We start from the raw sequence: 16885 nt of genomic DNA, 5'->3' as shown, positions 1-16885 counted from the left end.
CGAAAACATGGATTCTTAAAATAAAAACAAGCTTGACAGAAAGTAGGAGCAAGTGTAGCCATTCTAGTCAAGTGTCAAAACTTTTGTTACTGCAGTAAACATTCAATTTGCAGCTAATACATTATGATAATAATCTTATGCTTTTGCTATTAACCATCTACACAAATGTGTATCTTAGGTATGACAGATACATACACACTTTTATGGCTTTCAACCTGATGTTATCATCTAATCAAATATGAATTTAATTATCAAAAACATTTTGTATATTTTTAGATAAATAGAAACATGCAAAGAGTAATCTGGTAATAAAATATGGCACATTTATTATTTAAAATTGTACTACAAAATATGGCAAAATTACTGTTAAAAAATATGACCCATTTACAAAGAAACTTGCATTAAAAAAATTACTTTTTGGCTTGACAAAATTAATAAAAGTGATAAAATTTTAATGCAAACTTAACCCCCATACACAAACTACTGTTGGGATGAACAATTATGTTCATCTTCTTTAACATAAGTCAGTTTGATTTAAATAAGCTTTGCTAATAAAATTGATGTAAGAGGTATACAGCAACGTGTATATCTTTTTAAATATATCCATCTCTATTGAAACACACACAAAAGTTGGAAAGTTGGCCCTAGGCCCCGCATATTCCTAACGCCGGCTCTGCTACTGTCAGATCCCCCCCCCCCCATAATGACATCACACTTCCCTCCCCCTACGACTGTCATCATTAGGTATTTGCTATCTCAGTGACTGCCGCTCAAGGTAACACTGTCAAACTGAACACAAGGCTACAACATACTCAAAGCTGCATGGAGCTATCACATCAACTGTTACATAATATTTGAATCAGTGGATTGATTTTTCATAATGGCCCTTTTCTCATAATAAAATAATGGCTACAGGACATTACCCACCCCCCCCCCAGTCAAATTATCCACCCAGGACATCCCCCCTCTTTGGAGCAATTATCCCAGTCACTTACCCCCCGGGGGAATTACCCCTCTCCAAGCTCAAGGATCCTGACCCCCAATTCTGATTCTAGACATATATCTTACCTTGATTCTAACCTTAAGAAAAATCCTAAACCTAAGCATTCACCTCAGCCTAAAATTAAACCCAACCCCAACCCTACACATTAGTTTAAACCTAACGCTGATCCTAAACTGTACCTTAAGCTATTGCCGGGGGGGGGGGGGAAGAGGGGGTAATATCTTACTTGGCAGGGGGAGGGAATGCTCTGTTCCCCAAAATGACATACTATGTATGCCTATGTGTATGTTTGGGATAAAGGAATCAGATGAAATGGAAGGATATGGTGAAGGCCCTATGTTCCACATGGAGAAAAGAGGATTAAGCCAAGTCAATACATGGGATCTATTTCTGTAAGTGGCAGAGCTTTTTCATCACACCATTTACTGGATTATCTTTAACAAAGTCAGACAGTCATCCTCGGCTGTGTGACAAAATTAAGGGGGACTGGCAAAACAGCACGGTAAATCTCACTCAATTTGTAGGATTTCTTACCATTGGATTTCTCGGGATTTTAACCTCTTTTGTCGTTAGATTTGATTATCACAGTTACAAGACCTTTTTCACATTGTGTTCAGACTTTTCCACATTGGAATCAGACTTTTCCACATTGGAATCAGACTTTTCCACATTGGAATCAGACTTTTCCACATTGGAATCAGACTTTTCCACATTGGAATCAGACTTTTCCACATTGGAATCAGACTTTTCCACATTGGAATCAGACTTTTCCACATTGGAATAGAAACTATATGTCAATAGACTGGATGTATTTTCTCTTAGGTCATCAGAATATTTGGTTTGGGTGCCTGTATGGTCATCAGAATATTTGGTTTGGGTGCCTGTATGGTCATCAGAATATTTGGTTTGGGTGCCTGTATGGTCATCAGAATATTTGGTTTGGGTGCCTGTATGGTCATCAGAATATTTGGTTTGGGTGCCTGTATGGTCATCAGAATATTTGGTTTGGGTGCCTGTAGCTTTTCTTAGGTCATCAGAATATTTGGTTTGGGTGCCTGTATGGTCATCAGAATATTTGGTTTGGGTGCCTGTATGGTCATCATAATATTTGGTTTGGGTGCCTGTATGGTCATCAGAATATTTGGTTTGGGTGCCTGTAGCTTTTCTTAGGTCATCAGAATATTTGGTTTGGGTGCCTGTATGGTCATCATAATATTTGGTTTGGGTGCCTGTATGGTCATCAGAATATTTGGTTTGGGTGCCTGTATGGTCATCAGAATATTTGGTTTGGGTGCCTGTAGCTTTTCTTAGGTCATCAGAATATTTGGTTTGGGTGCCTGTATGGTCATCAGAATATTTGGTTTGGGTGCCTGTAGCTTTTCTTAGGTCATCAGAATATTTGGTTTGGGTGCCTGTATGGTCATCAGAATATTTGGTTTGGGTGCCTGTATGGTCATCAGAATATTTGGTTTGGGTGCCTGTATGGTCATCAGAATATTTGGTTTGGGTGCCTGTATGATCATCAGAATATTTGGTTTGGGTGCCTGTAGCTTTTCTTAGGTCATCAGCATATTTGGTTTGGGTGCCTGTATGATCATCAGAATATTTGGTTTGGGTGCCTGTATGGTCATCAGAATATTTGGTTTGGGTGCCTGTATGGTCATCAGAATATTTGGTTTTGGTGCCTGTAGCTTTTCTTAGTGTGAGCGGCTGGAGTGTATTATTATTATTTGTAACTTAGAAGGCGAATGTATCGTTTCGTTTCATGTCGTAAATTGTTCGTAGTTTTTAGTTGTCTAGTCCCGTATTATGGCGCCGCTGTCTCACTGTTTATGTCCATGTTTATAGCTAGTTTGTATATATTTCGTTTATATTGTTGTCATTGTTTATATTAAGTGTCTTTTGATATATTTCTGTTGCATATTTCGTGGCGTTTGGTTTGTTATCCGTGAATTAGGGACTATTTGTTTACGTGTAGTGTGTGAGGCGTGTGGAAGTCGATTTCCGGCGGGTTCAACTCTGTCTTTTGGTGTGTGGACAGGGAGGGACATTCTGCTGGAATGTCGAGGCCTGTGTGTTGAAGAGTTTCTGTGTCACGTTTATGTGGTGACGGTGGTCCGAGATTGGGTGTTTTGTTTCGTTGAGTTCTGTTTGTCTTGTATGTCTTGAGTGTTTTATTTTGTCTAGATCTAGATTCTAGTTTTTTTTATAATAACTTTTGGTTCCATATTTTGTTTAATAAATTTTATTATATTGTTAAAGCTTTTTTTGTTTTCATTATTTAGACTAAGGTTAGGTTATTAACCAGTCTGGGTTTATCCGGGCTTGCACTGACCGGACAATAGTTAGTTAGATAAGCCTAGTAGGGTAGATAGAGATTTTAGGTATCCCCCCCCCCACCTAGCAGGGCTTACAAATTGGTAGCACGAGTGGGGTCAGTGCTTTAGTCTAGTTAAATTTTTGTTTTTCTGTTAGGGCTAGTGTAGCTTAGATAAATTTTTTTCTTGATAGGCCCTTTATGGAACCATTTGTGTTTAGTTTTTGTTTAGTGTAGGAACCGTTTGTTGTTTAAAACACCCAATTCGGACGAGATGGCTGAGGTGGCACCAACCATCATCCTCGTTCCACCCAGGGAGATCCTCATCAGGAAGTTTCATGGGGACAGCCATGGCTATGAGGTGGACCGGTTCATCAAAGAGGTCCAGTCCCTCTGGAGGGCCAGGGGAGACCTCTCAGTAGAAGAGAGGAAGGACCTCCTCTGGCAGTACCTGGGGGAAGCGGTGAGAGAGGAGCTGAGCTGCAGGGGTGATGACCTGCAGCATGACCCAGAAGCCACCCTCAGGCTCCTCAGAGAGGTGTACGGCGAGAAGAGGAGAGTACCGCAGCTCATGGCCCAGTTTCAGATGGTTGTACAGGGCCAACACGAGTCGGTGAGGGCCTACTCGCACCGACTGCACAGGGCCTTCAAGACCCTGGTTACGAGGCAGAGTGCCCTGCAGGTCCCACACTGATGCAGGGTTTCTTCGAGACCAGTTCGTGGAAAACCTGGGCCAGGCCAGAGTCAGACGCCATCTGCACGAGCTGATTTTCCGGGACCCTAAGATCCCCTTCCTGGCCATACGGGATGCGGCCATTCGATGGTCTGGAGACGAGGACCCTCTTGCTGAACCTGCCTACGTGGCAGCAATAAATGCCAGGCCAATCGAAAAATGTTCGTTCAGGTCCAAGCTGGAGGACAAAGTCAACAGGCTCACAGAGCAGATAGCTGCTCTGCTGAAGCACTTTACGCGGGACACCAAATTGTCCAATGTGCGCCAAGCACCTCGCAAGCGCACGGAGGTCCAATCAAAGGGCTGCTATAACTGTCACCAGAGGGGTCACCTCGCCCGTCATTGCCATATGGCAAAGAAATATGAGCCCAAAGGGAATCAAGTGACACCGAAGGTATGGCGAGGGGACAAGGTCCTACGCCCCCGCGAAAGGACTCTGGTGCCTGCCAAGGGTGTACCAACCATGCAGGCGACGGAAGGAGACCCCAGAATGAAGGACGACAAGGTGGTACAGCCATTAGACCAACCTTTTCACCCAGATCCGTCAGTGGTATCAGGCCCAACATCCTGCCTACGCGCCAGCATAACCAGTGTAAAGGTGGACCAATCTGAGGAACTAGAGGCAATGGTTCCACCTAACCCATCCTTAATTAAGGTACCGGGTGGTGGTGCTGGGGCATGCCCCCAGACAGAGTCAAGCAAGAAGGACAAACAGGTCAAAAAGGCACCTGTAGCTGAACTGGCCATAGGCGACCTGGTCCTTCTGAGACAACCCCCACTAGGCAGACGCAAAATGGCAGACCTGGACGGTCCGACAGTTCATGTCGTGGTCGAATTACCTCCGATCACCGGCGGAGGTTACGCCATTAAAAAGAAAGATGGCCCTTCTGGCACCCGCCGGGTGGCCAGCACACAGATTATGAGATATGTGCCTCCCAAGGCTCAACCGCCCTCCCCAAGGCCGGTCAAAGTTGTACCGCCGGCTGCTACAGCCACATCGTCTGATTTTTTTGCAGGATTTTGTTTTTTGTAACATTTATGATTGTGCCCTGTGGGCTGATTTTTTTGCAAGTTCTTTCAAAATTGTGTTTTGCAAAAATTGTGATTGTGCCCTGTGGGCTGTGTTTTTTGGCAAAGTTTTTTTGTTTTTTTGTAACATTTATGATTGTGCCCTGTGGGCTGATTTTTTTCAGGTTTGTTAGCTTGCGGTGACCGCAAGCTTTAAGGGGCGTGTATGTGAGCGGCTGGAGTGTATTATTATTATTTGTAACTTAGAAGGCGAATGTATCGTTTCGTTTCATGTCGTAAATTGTTCGTAGTTTTTAGTTGTCTAGTCCCGTATTATGGCGCCGCTGTCTCACTGTTTATGTCCCTGTTTATAGCTAGTTTGTATATATTTCGTTTATATTGTTGTCATTGTTTATATTAAGTGTCTTTTGATATATTTCTGTTGCATGTTTCGTGGCGTTTGGTTTGTTATCCGTGAATTAGGGACTATTTGTTTACGTGTAGTGTGTGAGGCGTGTGGAAGTCGATTTCCGGCGGGTTCAACTCTGTCTTTTGGTGTGTGGACAGGGAGGGACATTCTGCTGGAATGTCGAGGCCTGTGTGTTGAAGAGTTTCTGTGTCACGTTTATGTGGTGACGGTGGTCCGAGATTGGGTGTTTTGTTTCGTTGAGTTCTGTTTGTCTTGTATGTCTTGAGTGTTTTATTTTGTCTAGATCTAGATTCTAGTTTTTTTTTTATAATAACTTTTGGTTCCATATTTTGTTTAATAAATTTTATTATATTGTTAAAGCTTTTTTTGTTTTCATTATTTAGACTAAGGTTAGGTTATTAACCAGTCTGGGTTTATCCGGGCTTGCACTGACCGGACAATAGTTAGTTAGATAAGCCTAGTAGGGTAGATAGAGATTTCAGAATATTTGGTTCGGGTGCCTGTATTTTCTCTTAGGTCATTTGAAGTCATAAAACCTTTAGACCCAGTTGTTTGCTCTACCTCATTTTTCAAGGTCAGGGCACTGGTAGTGTTGTCATTCTTCAAGGTCAGGGCACTGGTAGGGTTGTCATTCTTCAAGGTCAGGGCATGGATAGGGTTGTTGTTCTTCAAGGTCAGGGCACAGGTAGGGTTGTCATTCTTCAAGGTCAGGGTACTGGTGGGGTTGTCATTCTTCAAGGTCAGGGCACTGGTAGGGTTGTATTCTGACAATTTCAGTTCCCTTCCCACCCCTGCCAGGGAAATTGGGGCAACAGAACATGTGGATGGAGGTGGGGTGTGTTCCTCTACAGTCCAACCTGTGGCCAGTTTTGTTGCTTTGTTTGGTGAAGCTGCACTGAGTAAGTTCTCAGTCCAACCTGTGGCCAGTGTTGTTGCTTTGTTTGGTGAAGCTGCACTGAGTAAGTTCTCAGTCCAACCTGTGGCCAGTTTTGTTGCTTTGTTTGGTGAAGCTGCACTGAGTAAGTTCTCAGTCCAACCTGTGGCCAGTTTTGTTGCTTTGTTTGGTGAAGCTGCACGAGTAAGTTCTCAGTCCAACCTGTGGCCAGTTTTGTTGCTTTGTTTGGTGAAGCTGCACTGAGTAAGTTCTCAGTCCAACCTGTGGCCAGTTTTGTTGCTTTGTTTGGTGAAGCTGCACGAGTAAGTTCTCAGTCCAACCTGTGGCCAGTTTTGTTGCTTTGTTTGGTGAAGCTGCACTGAGTAAGTTCTCAGTCAAACCTGTGGCCAGTTTTGTTGCTTTGTTTGGTGAAGCTGCACTGAGTAAGTTCTCAGTCCAATCTGTGGCCAGTTTTGTTGCTTTGTTTGGTGAAGCTGCACTGAGTAAGTTCTCAGTCCAACCTGTGGCCAGTGTTGTTGCTTTGTTTGGTGAAGCTGCACTGAGTAAGTTCTCAGTCCAACCTGTGGCCAGTTTTGTTGCTTTGTTTGGTGAAGCTGCACTGAGTAAGTTCTCAGTCCAACCTGTGGCCAGTTTTGTTGCTTTGTTTGGTGAAGCTGCACTGAGTAAGTTCTCAGTCCAACCTGTGGCCAGTTTTGTTGCTTTGTTTGGTGAAGCTGCACTGAGTAAGTTCTCAGTCAAACCTGTGACCAGTTTTGTTGCTTTGTTTGGTGAAGCTGCACTGAGTAAGTTCTCAGTCAAACCTGTGGCCAGTTTTGTTGCTTTGTTTGGTGAAGCTGCACTGAGTAAGTTCTCAGTCCAACCTGTGGCCAGTTTTGTTGCTTTGTTTGGTGAAGCTGCACTGAGTAAGTTCTCAGTCAAACCTGTGACCAGTTTTGTTGCTTTGTTTGGTGAAGCTGCACTGAGTAAGTTCTCAGTCAAACCTGTGGCCAGTTTTGTTGCTTTGTTTGGTGAAGCTGCACTGAGTAAGTTCTCAGTCCAATCTGTGGCCAGTTTTGTTGCTTTGTTTGGTGAAGCTGCACTAAGTAAGTTCTCAGTCCAACCTGTGGCCAGTTTTGTTGCTTTGTTTGGTGAAGCTGCACTGAGTAAGTTCTCAGTCCAACCTGTGGCCAGTTTTGTTGCTTTGTTTGGTGAAGCTGCACGAGTAAGTTCTCAGTCCAACCTGTGGCCAGTTTTGTTGCTTTGTTTGGTGAAGCTGCACTGAGTAAGTTCTCAGTCCAACCTGTTGTTAACGGTATTGGGAAATAAAGTGTTAATATTGGTAGCGTATGAATTGGGATAATCAGTAAAAGGCTGGTATTCAACCGGTAAGAGGGTCTGCGCCGCTTCTTTACCGGGAATATAGATTCTAGTATAGTTTTACTAGAGGTAATATCATTAAGGTCTGATGACTAAGGGTCAATTCAATGCCCAAAGTTTACAGCCTTATTTGAATAATAATGGGTTTTACCAGGTCCGATGACCTCTTGTCTCAGGCAAGGGTTTACGGCCGGTGAATAAAATAAAATAGCAGGTCCGATGACTACGGGTCAACTCAATGCCCGCAGTTTACGGCCTGTAGTAAAATAGAATGATGCAGTATATAATATTATATCTACTGCTCCGTGGCTGATACACGTGCAGGATAAAAGTAGGACAAAAGGTACTGAAATATCTACTCAACTGCCACGTGGAATTACGTCACAGGCAGGAATAGCTTAGGTCAAATAAGTATTTAAATGCCTTGTGTGCTAAGACACGGACAGTGTAAAGTTTAGTTACGTAAATCAGGTAAGTTATCGACTGTCACAATGTAAAGTAACAATGTAAAGTGTTTATGTAAAAATACATGACAGCAAGATGATATTTATATATAGTATTTATTAAAACTCCTTGTTACACTGTTAATCAAATATGCATATAAAAAGTAAAGTTAAGTAAAAGTAAGAAATAATTAGTAAAACCAAACCCAGAGAAAACACGTGGAGGTCGGGCCGACGGCCCCAACGCCGCGTGCGACACCACCAGCTGAGCTCAGTGCTGGAAGAGTGCGAGAATCCCTTTGTTGCATCCCCTTATATGCATTAAAACATTGGCGGTGTGTCACGTGGACAATCTAGCCAACTAGAGAGGAGCCTGTGAGGGGGACGAAAGATAAGAATGTACGTAGTTGTAGGGGGGTGGGGAGAGTAATAGAGCCGGTAGAGGGTGGTGGAAGAATAAAATATATGTAAGCCTAAACGGTTTTACCGTCACACCTGTGGCCAGTTTTGTTGCTTTGTTTGGTGAAGCTGCACTGAGTAAGTTCTCAGTCCAACCTGTGGCCAGTTTTGTTGCTTTGTTTGGTGAAGCTGCACTGAGTAAGTTCTCAGTCAAACCTGTGGCCAGTTTTGTTGCTTTGTTTGGTGAAGCTGCACTGAGTAAGTTCCCTTGGTCAACCTGTCCAGCTGCGCAAGATGCTGGACATCTTTTTTTTTCAGCACACCGGCTGTTTTAAAAGCATCTCTGATTCCACCCAAAAGTTCTGGACCAACTCCATCACCAGATTTTTTGTTACTTTAAAACACTTTAAGAAAAAATTTAAATTAGATAAATATATTCTTTACATATCAAATTATATTAACATTTATATCAAGGACAAACTAAATAGCAAAATTTAATATAGAGAGCTGGTAATTGAATAGGTATTTTTAAATTAAAGTTAATTATGGAAAACATAGTTGCCTAAAATTGCAAAAAGTAAACACAAACATAAAGAAAGTTGATAAAACACATTTTTAGTTTAGGTTAAAAATCTGGACAAGAATCACATTATTTATTGAAAGCAACTACTGAATTAAATATAGATTGTTTATCTGGCCTGTTTAATACTTAAATGAGGTAGTGCTTTTTTCTGTAAATGGCAAACAAAATAAATGATACACTTATTTCCAAGAATGGGCTTTCAAGGAAACAAACATTGTGCTTATATGTTCTTAAGGTAGATGCTACAACAAACGCTTATTTCATTAATTCAGTTTCAGTTAGCTTCATTTAGACAGTAAATTATGTTTCCGAAATCAGTAAAAATTCTGTTCCAAAGTTCAAAAAAATAGATTTGCCTACAAATAAAATCTAAATTTAGATCACTGTTGACCAAAATAAGCACTTCCAACACATGTACCCAATACATTGATTTTTATTTAATAATCTTCAAAAGCCATTCCCCTAGGGTCGTTATTTTCACGATTCCAATTAGTCAGGAACCTGGTATTTAGTTCACGAGAACATGCAAAAACCACTCATGCATGACCGAGATCTCACGTGGTTTGACACCGTCACGTGTTGACATGGTCTCAAAACGGCCCCTTTTTATAAGTCATTTTTTTTCAGGCCAATTTTAAAAACGTAAAAAAAAGGCTTTATGATACTTTATCTGCCCATTTTAGCTCCAAAAACGCATTGCGTGTTGTCAGCCGCCAACCAAAACACGAGAAACCTCGCGTTTGATTGGTTGGGGGTTGAAAACCTTTTTGGACGGCTTGAAATGAGGATAATATAGACCTAAACATTGAAAGTAGATTAACCAAAAATACTTAAACAAAAATCCCTGTAGTAATCGGCAAGCTTAGTGTTTAGCATTAGAGTGTTCTGGGGTGTGTACTTTAGGGCTAAATCCGGGCCATGGGATGATGTCACTAGAAATCCCGCTTGATCTCCGCAAGGTTTTCCTTGCAGGTGGCAAGACGAGATGACTAGCTTCGCCTCTGGTGACTCCAGAAATAGCACTAAAATACCCACCCCACCGTAAACCATAGGAAGAACACCATAGCTGATACCACGTGGGCTTGACGTAAGCAGGTGGTCAAAGACACATAAAAGGCCAAAAAATCTGGATTCAACCAATTTCTCGGACGTAAAAGGCGCCTAGTTTATATAGATCTATTTATAGATTCTGCTTAATTTTAACTGAATTAATAATTATACTAGTCTATTACTAGATCTGGTAATCTAGAATAGATTCTTCACATCTAGAGAACGAGCGATAGGCCAGATCTAAGTGTTTACAAAATCTAGATCTAGATTCTAGAATCTAGATTTATTTGATCTCTCACCGTATCGTTGTCGGCATCACCACCATCTTGTTTTAAAGAACGGCAACCGGGGAATTTCGCTTTTGTAAAATTTCGTCGATTATCTTTCTCAATGAAATACATTTTTCTACCAGACTCTAGCACCGAATTTTTATAAAAAGGAAAACTACTCAAAGTAATATATTCTAACCTTTTTTGTAGATTCAATGAAATTAAAACAATTAAAAGAAGACTGAAGACAGTTCTACTATCTAGATTATAAATCTATAAAGTATAAAGACTATAAAAGAGTCTGTCAGTTATAAAATTAATAATACCCTTTGCAAATCAATGAGAAACGAGTAGCCTGGGGTGGGTGGTGATGGGAGGGGGATTTAATTTAAGTGGTCTTCCAGACTTTTTTCTCCGGGGGGGGGGCACTTGAAATTTTCGGGGGGGGGGGGGGCGGTAGACTTTCTTCGGGGGGGGGGGGCGGACACTGTTAAAAGTATATATTTTATATATATAAATTATATAAATTTCATTTCGTTCGGGGGGGGGGGGGGGGGGGGGGCGGTAAATTTTTTTCGAGGGGGCTTCGCCCCCCCCGAAGAGATGCCTGGAAGAAACTCTGTAAAATGGTGAACGGAAAACAAGTTATTAAAAAGTCTAGTGACAATTTAAGCGCAATTTCCTTATCTAATACTACTAAAAGTCAAGTTTGTTTACATGTTTGAATATTTATTTTTTTGTTTGTTTGTCCGATCGAGTATTGTGATATGTTCGACTCTATCTGGAGAGCTGTAAAATAGTATGTAGGTAGAGAATAATTTTTTAATGCAGACAGACTGTTAATCACACATTTATTTAAAGACGTTAATTAATTTATTGATTTATTCATACGTAGAGTAACTCATTTTTTTAAAATGTTAAAACATTGACTAAACTTTGTGGGAATAGTGACGTCACAGGTTTTTGTTTACAATAAAATGGCGGCGTCTATCGAAGAAAATTGTGTTCCCATTCAAAAGTTTAACGCGTTCTAAATCTAATTTTCTGTCGGTCATAACTTTAACAATACGTCCGTTTGCTGTATTTATTACGTTCCAACACTTATATCAATTTTAAACTGTCTTTTTTCATTTAGTTTTACAATAAATTTCTCTAGATCTAAAGATCAGCTGTCGAAGGAAAGTTATGAATCTAGCCTAGATCTAGATCTAGCCTAGATCTAGAATCTAGGTCACTAGACTCAATGTAAATTCTAGATCTAGACTTAATGTAAATTCTACATCTAGAATCTATTTCAGGCCTTAATACATCTAGAATCTATTTCAGGCCTTAATTATTTTATATAAATCTTTGTTTGGCTAATTTAAGATAAAATTTAATTTGAAAGTTACTACTACTAGACTTAGATCTAGATCTATGCGCGGAGACTCAAAAGTATAGTATAAAAATTCATTTGTGACGTCACGAGTAAATAGCTAAGTTGGTAGCGTAGTCCGCTCTCATGCGGGTGGCACAGGTTCTAGACCAATATGTCAATGATATTTTTTTTCAATTTTTTTTTTAGATGTAAATGATAAAGTTGCCTATCTGAACTTGGCAGGATACAGGGCAGGTGAAGTAGAGTTCATCTGTTTCTTTGTCCTAAGCATATGAAAGGATAGTGTGGTCAGAGACATGCTCGGCTGGAATCGTTTTTTAAACGATAAAAACATGTTGTCTGAGACTTGGCGGGACACTGGGCAGGTGAAGTAGAGTTGAGTAGGTCACATGTGACGTCAGTATATGAAGGGATAGTCCGAAATCGGTGTTTTTTGGTGTTTTTAACAGATAAGAAACATATTTTTGAATGTGGGGTCTGTTTTTTGTGACGATAAGTGACACTGCAGTAGCGTAGCGAGGAGGGGGGGGGGGCGGGAGGGGAGGCGGGGGGGGGGGGGGGTTGGAGGGGGGAAGGGGGGGGGGCGGGGGGACATATGTTGGGGCGCCAAAATGGTTTGGAAAAATAAATTGAAAGGTTGAGGGGGCTCAAATCGAAAGTTTGAGTGGGGGGGGGGGGGGTGCACATCAAAAGTTTGAGGGGGGGGGTTGAAAATCGAAATCTTGGGGGGGGGGGGGGGGGTTAAAATCGAAAAGTTTGTCCCCGGGCGCCGGGAAGGGTCGCTATGCTCTGAGTGACAGACGTGATGTTTTTTTATGGATGACCCCCGAAACCCACAGTTATCCAACGGATGACGGGTATTCTAGTGTTATCTAAAAATAGCTCTGTCGTAAAGTAATTATAATTTTAAAACATTATCTATCCAGGTCTATCAGGAATGAAACCTTCCATGGAAGACATGTTTGTTTGGCCAAAGAACCTTGAGGGCAAATAATAGTCTAAAAATAGATAGTGATCAAGTTTGTTTTTAAAAATGTGAACAAATGATTAGGCCTATCGAAACAAAACCTTGTGATTGTAACTCCCTATCACTCTCATATAAATTATAAATTAAACCACACGAGCAGAGCTAGTCCCCGCCCCCTCGCGAGATCTGCGCGATATTGCTTCGTTGAGGAGGAGATACGACTTAAAGCGACTTAAAGCTGCGGACATCCATCCATTCCCAGAAATGACGAGTTAATAGACGCAATTCTCCAGAATGGAAATTGCGCTAAAAAGTCACAGGAAAAAAACCCAGAAAAAAGTCAGTTTTTGCTAGGAAAAAAGTCAAAGAAAATAGTAACAGTGGAAAAATTTTATCGGAAAAAAGTATCAGAAATAAAGTCACAGAAAAAAAGTCACAAAAATCTGTTTAGAAATATTTTTATTAATTTGTTAAAATGAAGAGAGATGACTCCAACATATGTTACACAACTATGTATGAAGGTGTTCTTTGGTTCTATGAACATGTTGTATAACGTTACATGGCGTATGATACGAGTCCTAGATGTCACATTTGATGGTCACATATTCACTACCCCTTATACTTTTCTTTGTTCACTGTTTCTTCACACAAGACGATAAATATCACACTTTTTTTTCTTTCTCTGTCATTTTGGTGTATACTTTACTATTTAAGTGTTTTTTCACTTTTTCTGAGAAATGTTTTCTAAAATGCCCATAATTGATGCTCCAGATTTAGAAATGTAAAAGTCAACTCCCGACTTGTTCATTGTCATATGACATACTAATGCCATTAAATGGAATATGACATGTTAATACCATCCAATGACCTTTCTGCTTTGTTCGGTGAGGGACGAGATAATTTTTCACATTAAAATGTGTTTTTGTCTATGTCATATTGTTACGACCACCTGGTGTTTGACCTGGGCTGACCCGTATGTTGGGGTAGCGATCTCACGCTCATCCATCAACCTGGCGGTGGTCAGAGGCTGACCAGTGCTGGCCGTGTGAACCTTTGGGCCGTGTCGGCCACACCGCGGATTGGGTTCCACGCTGTGGGCGGTGCATACCTGGTGTCTTGGGGTCCCAGCTATTAACGTGGCCAACAGCCCGTGATTTACGGCTGGGAAAACCTTCCAGATCGGACGGGACCGAGGGGACCGTCATGGACGGATCTGACCTAGGATCAGGCCCTAATTAAAATCGTTCCCACGGTGACGCACGGGGGACGAGTACTTTAGGAGGGTAGACAGGAGGCTAGCGGACACACACACTCGGGACACACTCGGAGACGGACGGACTCGTCTCGGATAGCTAGGTCTAGAGGAGACAGACATGGGTCGTCTCTGTGGGCTAGTGGAAAGCCACGACATGTAGTAGACCTAGGCTAGGCTTGACAATTTGGGACAAGTAGGGCAGTCGAATTAAGGACTTTAGTTGTTGTAGATAGTTGTGTATTTTTCCTATTGTGTTCCATGTGGTGGCGGGTTAATTTTAAGTGTTTTATTTTGTGGCAATAAATAGAGATCACTGACGTTGGCGTTTATCTATTTTTATTTTCTTCTTCTTGTTTACGATTCCCTGACTAGTTCGAAAGGATTAGAGAAAAGGGGTCGTAACAATCTCCTGTGTGTCTTACACACACAAATAAATAAGTACATGAATGAAAGCTGAACAAACAGGATCAGCAGCTGATGCACGTCGAGTTGATGTTGTAGGGGAAATTAGTCTACGGTTGTAGTCAAAGGCCAGTCGAGGTGGTCGAGTCGAGGTGTAGTCGAGTCGAGGTGTAGTCCAATCGAGGTGTAGTCCAGTCGAGGTGTAGTCCAGTCGAGGTGTAGTCCAGTCGAGGTGTAGTCGAGTCGAGGTGTAGTCCAGTCGAGGTGTAGTCCAGTCGAGGTGGTCCAGTCGAGGTGTAGTCGAGTCGAGGTGTAGTCCAGTCCAGGTGTAGTCCAGTCGAGGTGTAGTCCAGTCGAGGTGTAGTCCAGTCGAGGTGTAGTCCAGTCGAGGTGTAGTCCAATCGAGGTGTAGTCGAGTCGAGGTGTAGTCCAGTCGAGGTGTAGTCCAGTCGAGGTGTAGTCCAGTCGAGGTGTAGTCCAGTCGAGGTGTAGTCCAGTCGAGGTGTAGTCCAGTCGAGGTGTAGTCGAGTCGAGGTGTAGTCCAGTCGAGGTGTAGTCCAGTCGAGGTGTAGTCCAGTCGAGGGTTAGTCCAGTCGAGTGGTAGGTACAATAAGCGTCTAGCTGTAGCGCAATCTTTGTTTGATGTAGATTTTGTATAGTCGTAGGCCGCAGGTCTAGTTAGTCTGTAGTCGTAGGTCCAGTTAGTCTGTTGTCGTGGGTCCAGTTAGTCTGTAGTCGTAGGTCCAGCTAATCTGTAGTCGTAGGTCCAATTAGACTGTAGTCTGTAGGTCCAATTAGACTGTAGTCTGTAGGTCCAATTAGACTGTAGTCTGTAGGTCCAATTAGACTGTAGTCTGCAGGTCCAGTTCGTCTGTTGTAGGTCCAGTTAGTCGTAGGTCCAGTTAGTCTGTTATCGAATGTTGCCAGTGATTAGGGCCAGTTAATCCGTAGGAAGCTGAAATGTGAGGCCTGTCGTAGTCAATTCGCACAGAACAAGACCGACTGCCGTACGAGTTATCTACCTGTCACTTGTTGGTTGCCAGATAAACATCGTTTATCTTCTGTTGTGTTCAAAATAACTTTTTTTTTTACAAAACTCTCACTCTGGTTTGTTTTAGTTGTATTTGTATTTAAAAAATAATTCCAGCGTGGTAGCGTTGGGGCGACCGCACCTCTCCACAATTGTATATATATATATATATATATATATATATATATATATATATATATATATATATATATATATATATATATATATCAGTGGCGTAGCGAGGTCGGGTGTCACCCGGTGCGGCACTTAATGGTGCCACCCCCCAGAGGCATAGAGACCCTTCCCAGGGACAAACTTTCAAATTGCACCCCCCCCCCCTCAAACTTTCGATTTGCACCCCCCCCCTCAAACTTTCGATTTGCACCCCCCGCTCGAGTTTTTCTCTATATATTTTGCTATTTTTTTGCCTTGGTGTCACCCCCCTAAATGGTGTCACCCGGTGCGGTCCGCACCCCCCGCCCCCCCCCTCGCTACGCCCCTGATATATATATATATATATATATATATAGCTAAAACTTATCTATGTTAATATGAAGCAGTAAGTCTAGGCAACTCTATTAGAAAAACAATAAAATGTAAGGATATATCTGAGTATTTTCTATTTGGGTTTAACACATGTTTTATTGACATCACAAGTTGCGTGATTTGATATAAAGCGTCAACAATGTATGTCGGGTTGTGGTTTTTATCTAACGGTCAAGCTGGATATACATATGTGTTAAAATAAAATTGTGTCGATACTTTACATGTTAGACTTGATGCATAATTTACATTGTTACAAAAATAAACAAAAACAACATCAAAAACGCAGTCTGATCGTCTGCTTTACCTGGTTCTGCCCGAGAATGAGCACAAGTCGTCTGTCTTTGATAGACTCGTTTACATTTCTCATTAATTTCATGTAACTTTTGGAATACATTTAGGAAAAATATAATTGAAAAAAAAAAGGTTATTGATTAATAAATAATCCAAGTTATTCCATAACACATGGATTAGGCGTGGACTAGGCATCTCTTGCTCACTTTTTGAGACTTTTCTAAGTTGTGAGAACCATTCTTTTCATTAGCCAATCAGAACTCAGTACATACAGATCAACAGCCAATCGGAATGTAGGATACATAGATGATCATCCACTCAGCATCGAGTACACATTGACGATCATCGAATAATGACTCACTTCTAATTATAGTTGTTCAGTTATTTACATCCAGCCTATTGACATGTATGTTGTATAAGCAGTTAGCTTCATGTAAGATATTTGCTTTACCTGTAGACGCTCTTATTACAGTTGGCACAAGTCATGCTATTACAGTTTACATAAAAATACTTATAGTCATAATTGTAGG

General features: G+C 41.5%; 2 protein-coding genes across 2 annotated transcripts; both read right to left on the bottom strand.

Moving 5' to 3' along the window:
• Positions 1-1591: 1591 nt before the first annotated feature.
• LOC131946015 (protein rtoA-like) lies at positions 1592-2843 on the bottom strand. Its single transcript, XM_059306645.1, has 2 exons — positions 2831-2843; positions 1592-2655 (listed from the first exon to the last, which is right to left on the bottom strand). Exons 1-2 carry the CDS (start codon positions 2841-2843, stop codon positions 1592-1594), a joined length of 1077 nt encoding a protein of 358 aa, XP_059162628.1.
• A 3095-nt stretch (positions 2844-5938) lies between these two features.
• On the bottom strand, positions 5939-16841 carry LOC131946014 (ice-structuring glycoprotein-like). Its single transcript, XM_059306644.1, has 4 exons — positions 16807-16841; positions 8681-8889; positions 6707-7579; positions 5939-6561 (listed from the first exon to the last, which is right to left on the bottom strand). Exons 1-4 carry the CDS (start codon positions 16839-16841, stop codon positions 5939-5941), a joined length of 1740 nt encoding a protein of 579 aa, XP_059162627.1.
• Between the last annotated feature and the right edge of the window lie 44 nt (positions 16842-16885).

This window comes from Physella acuta, unplaced genomic scaffold, assembly GCF_028476545.2.
Source record: "Physella acuta isolate Inbredline_101_S28 unplaced genomic scaffold, ASM2847654v3 ptg000543l, whole genome shotgun sequence".
NCBI classification, from domain to species: domain Eukaryota; kingdom Metazoa; phylum Mollusca; class Gastropoda; family Physidae; genus Physella; species Physella acuta.
Note: the sequence above shows the minus strand (reverse complement) of the source record. Positions and strands in the feature narration are given on the sequence as shown.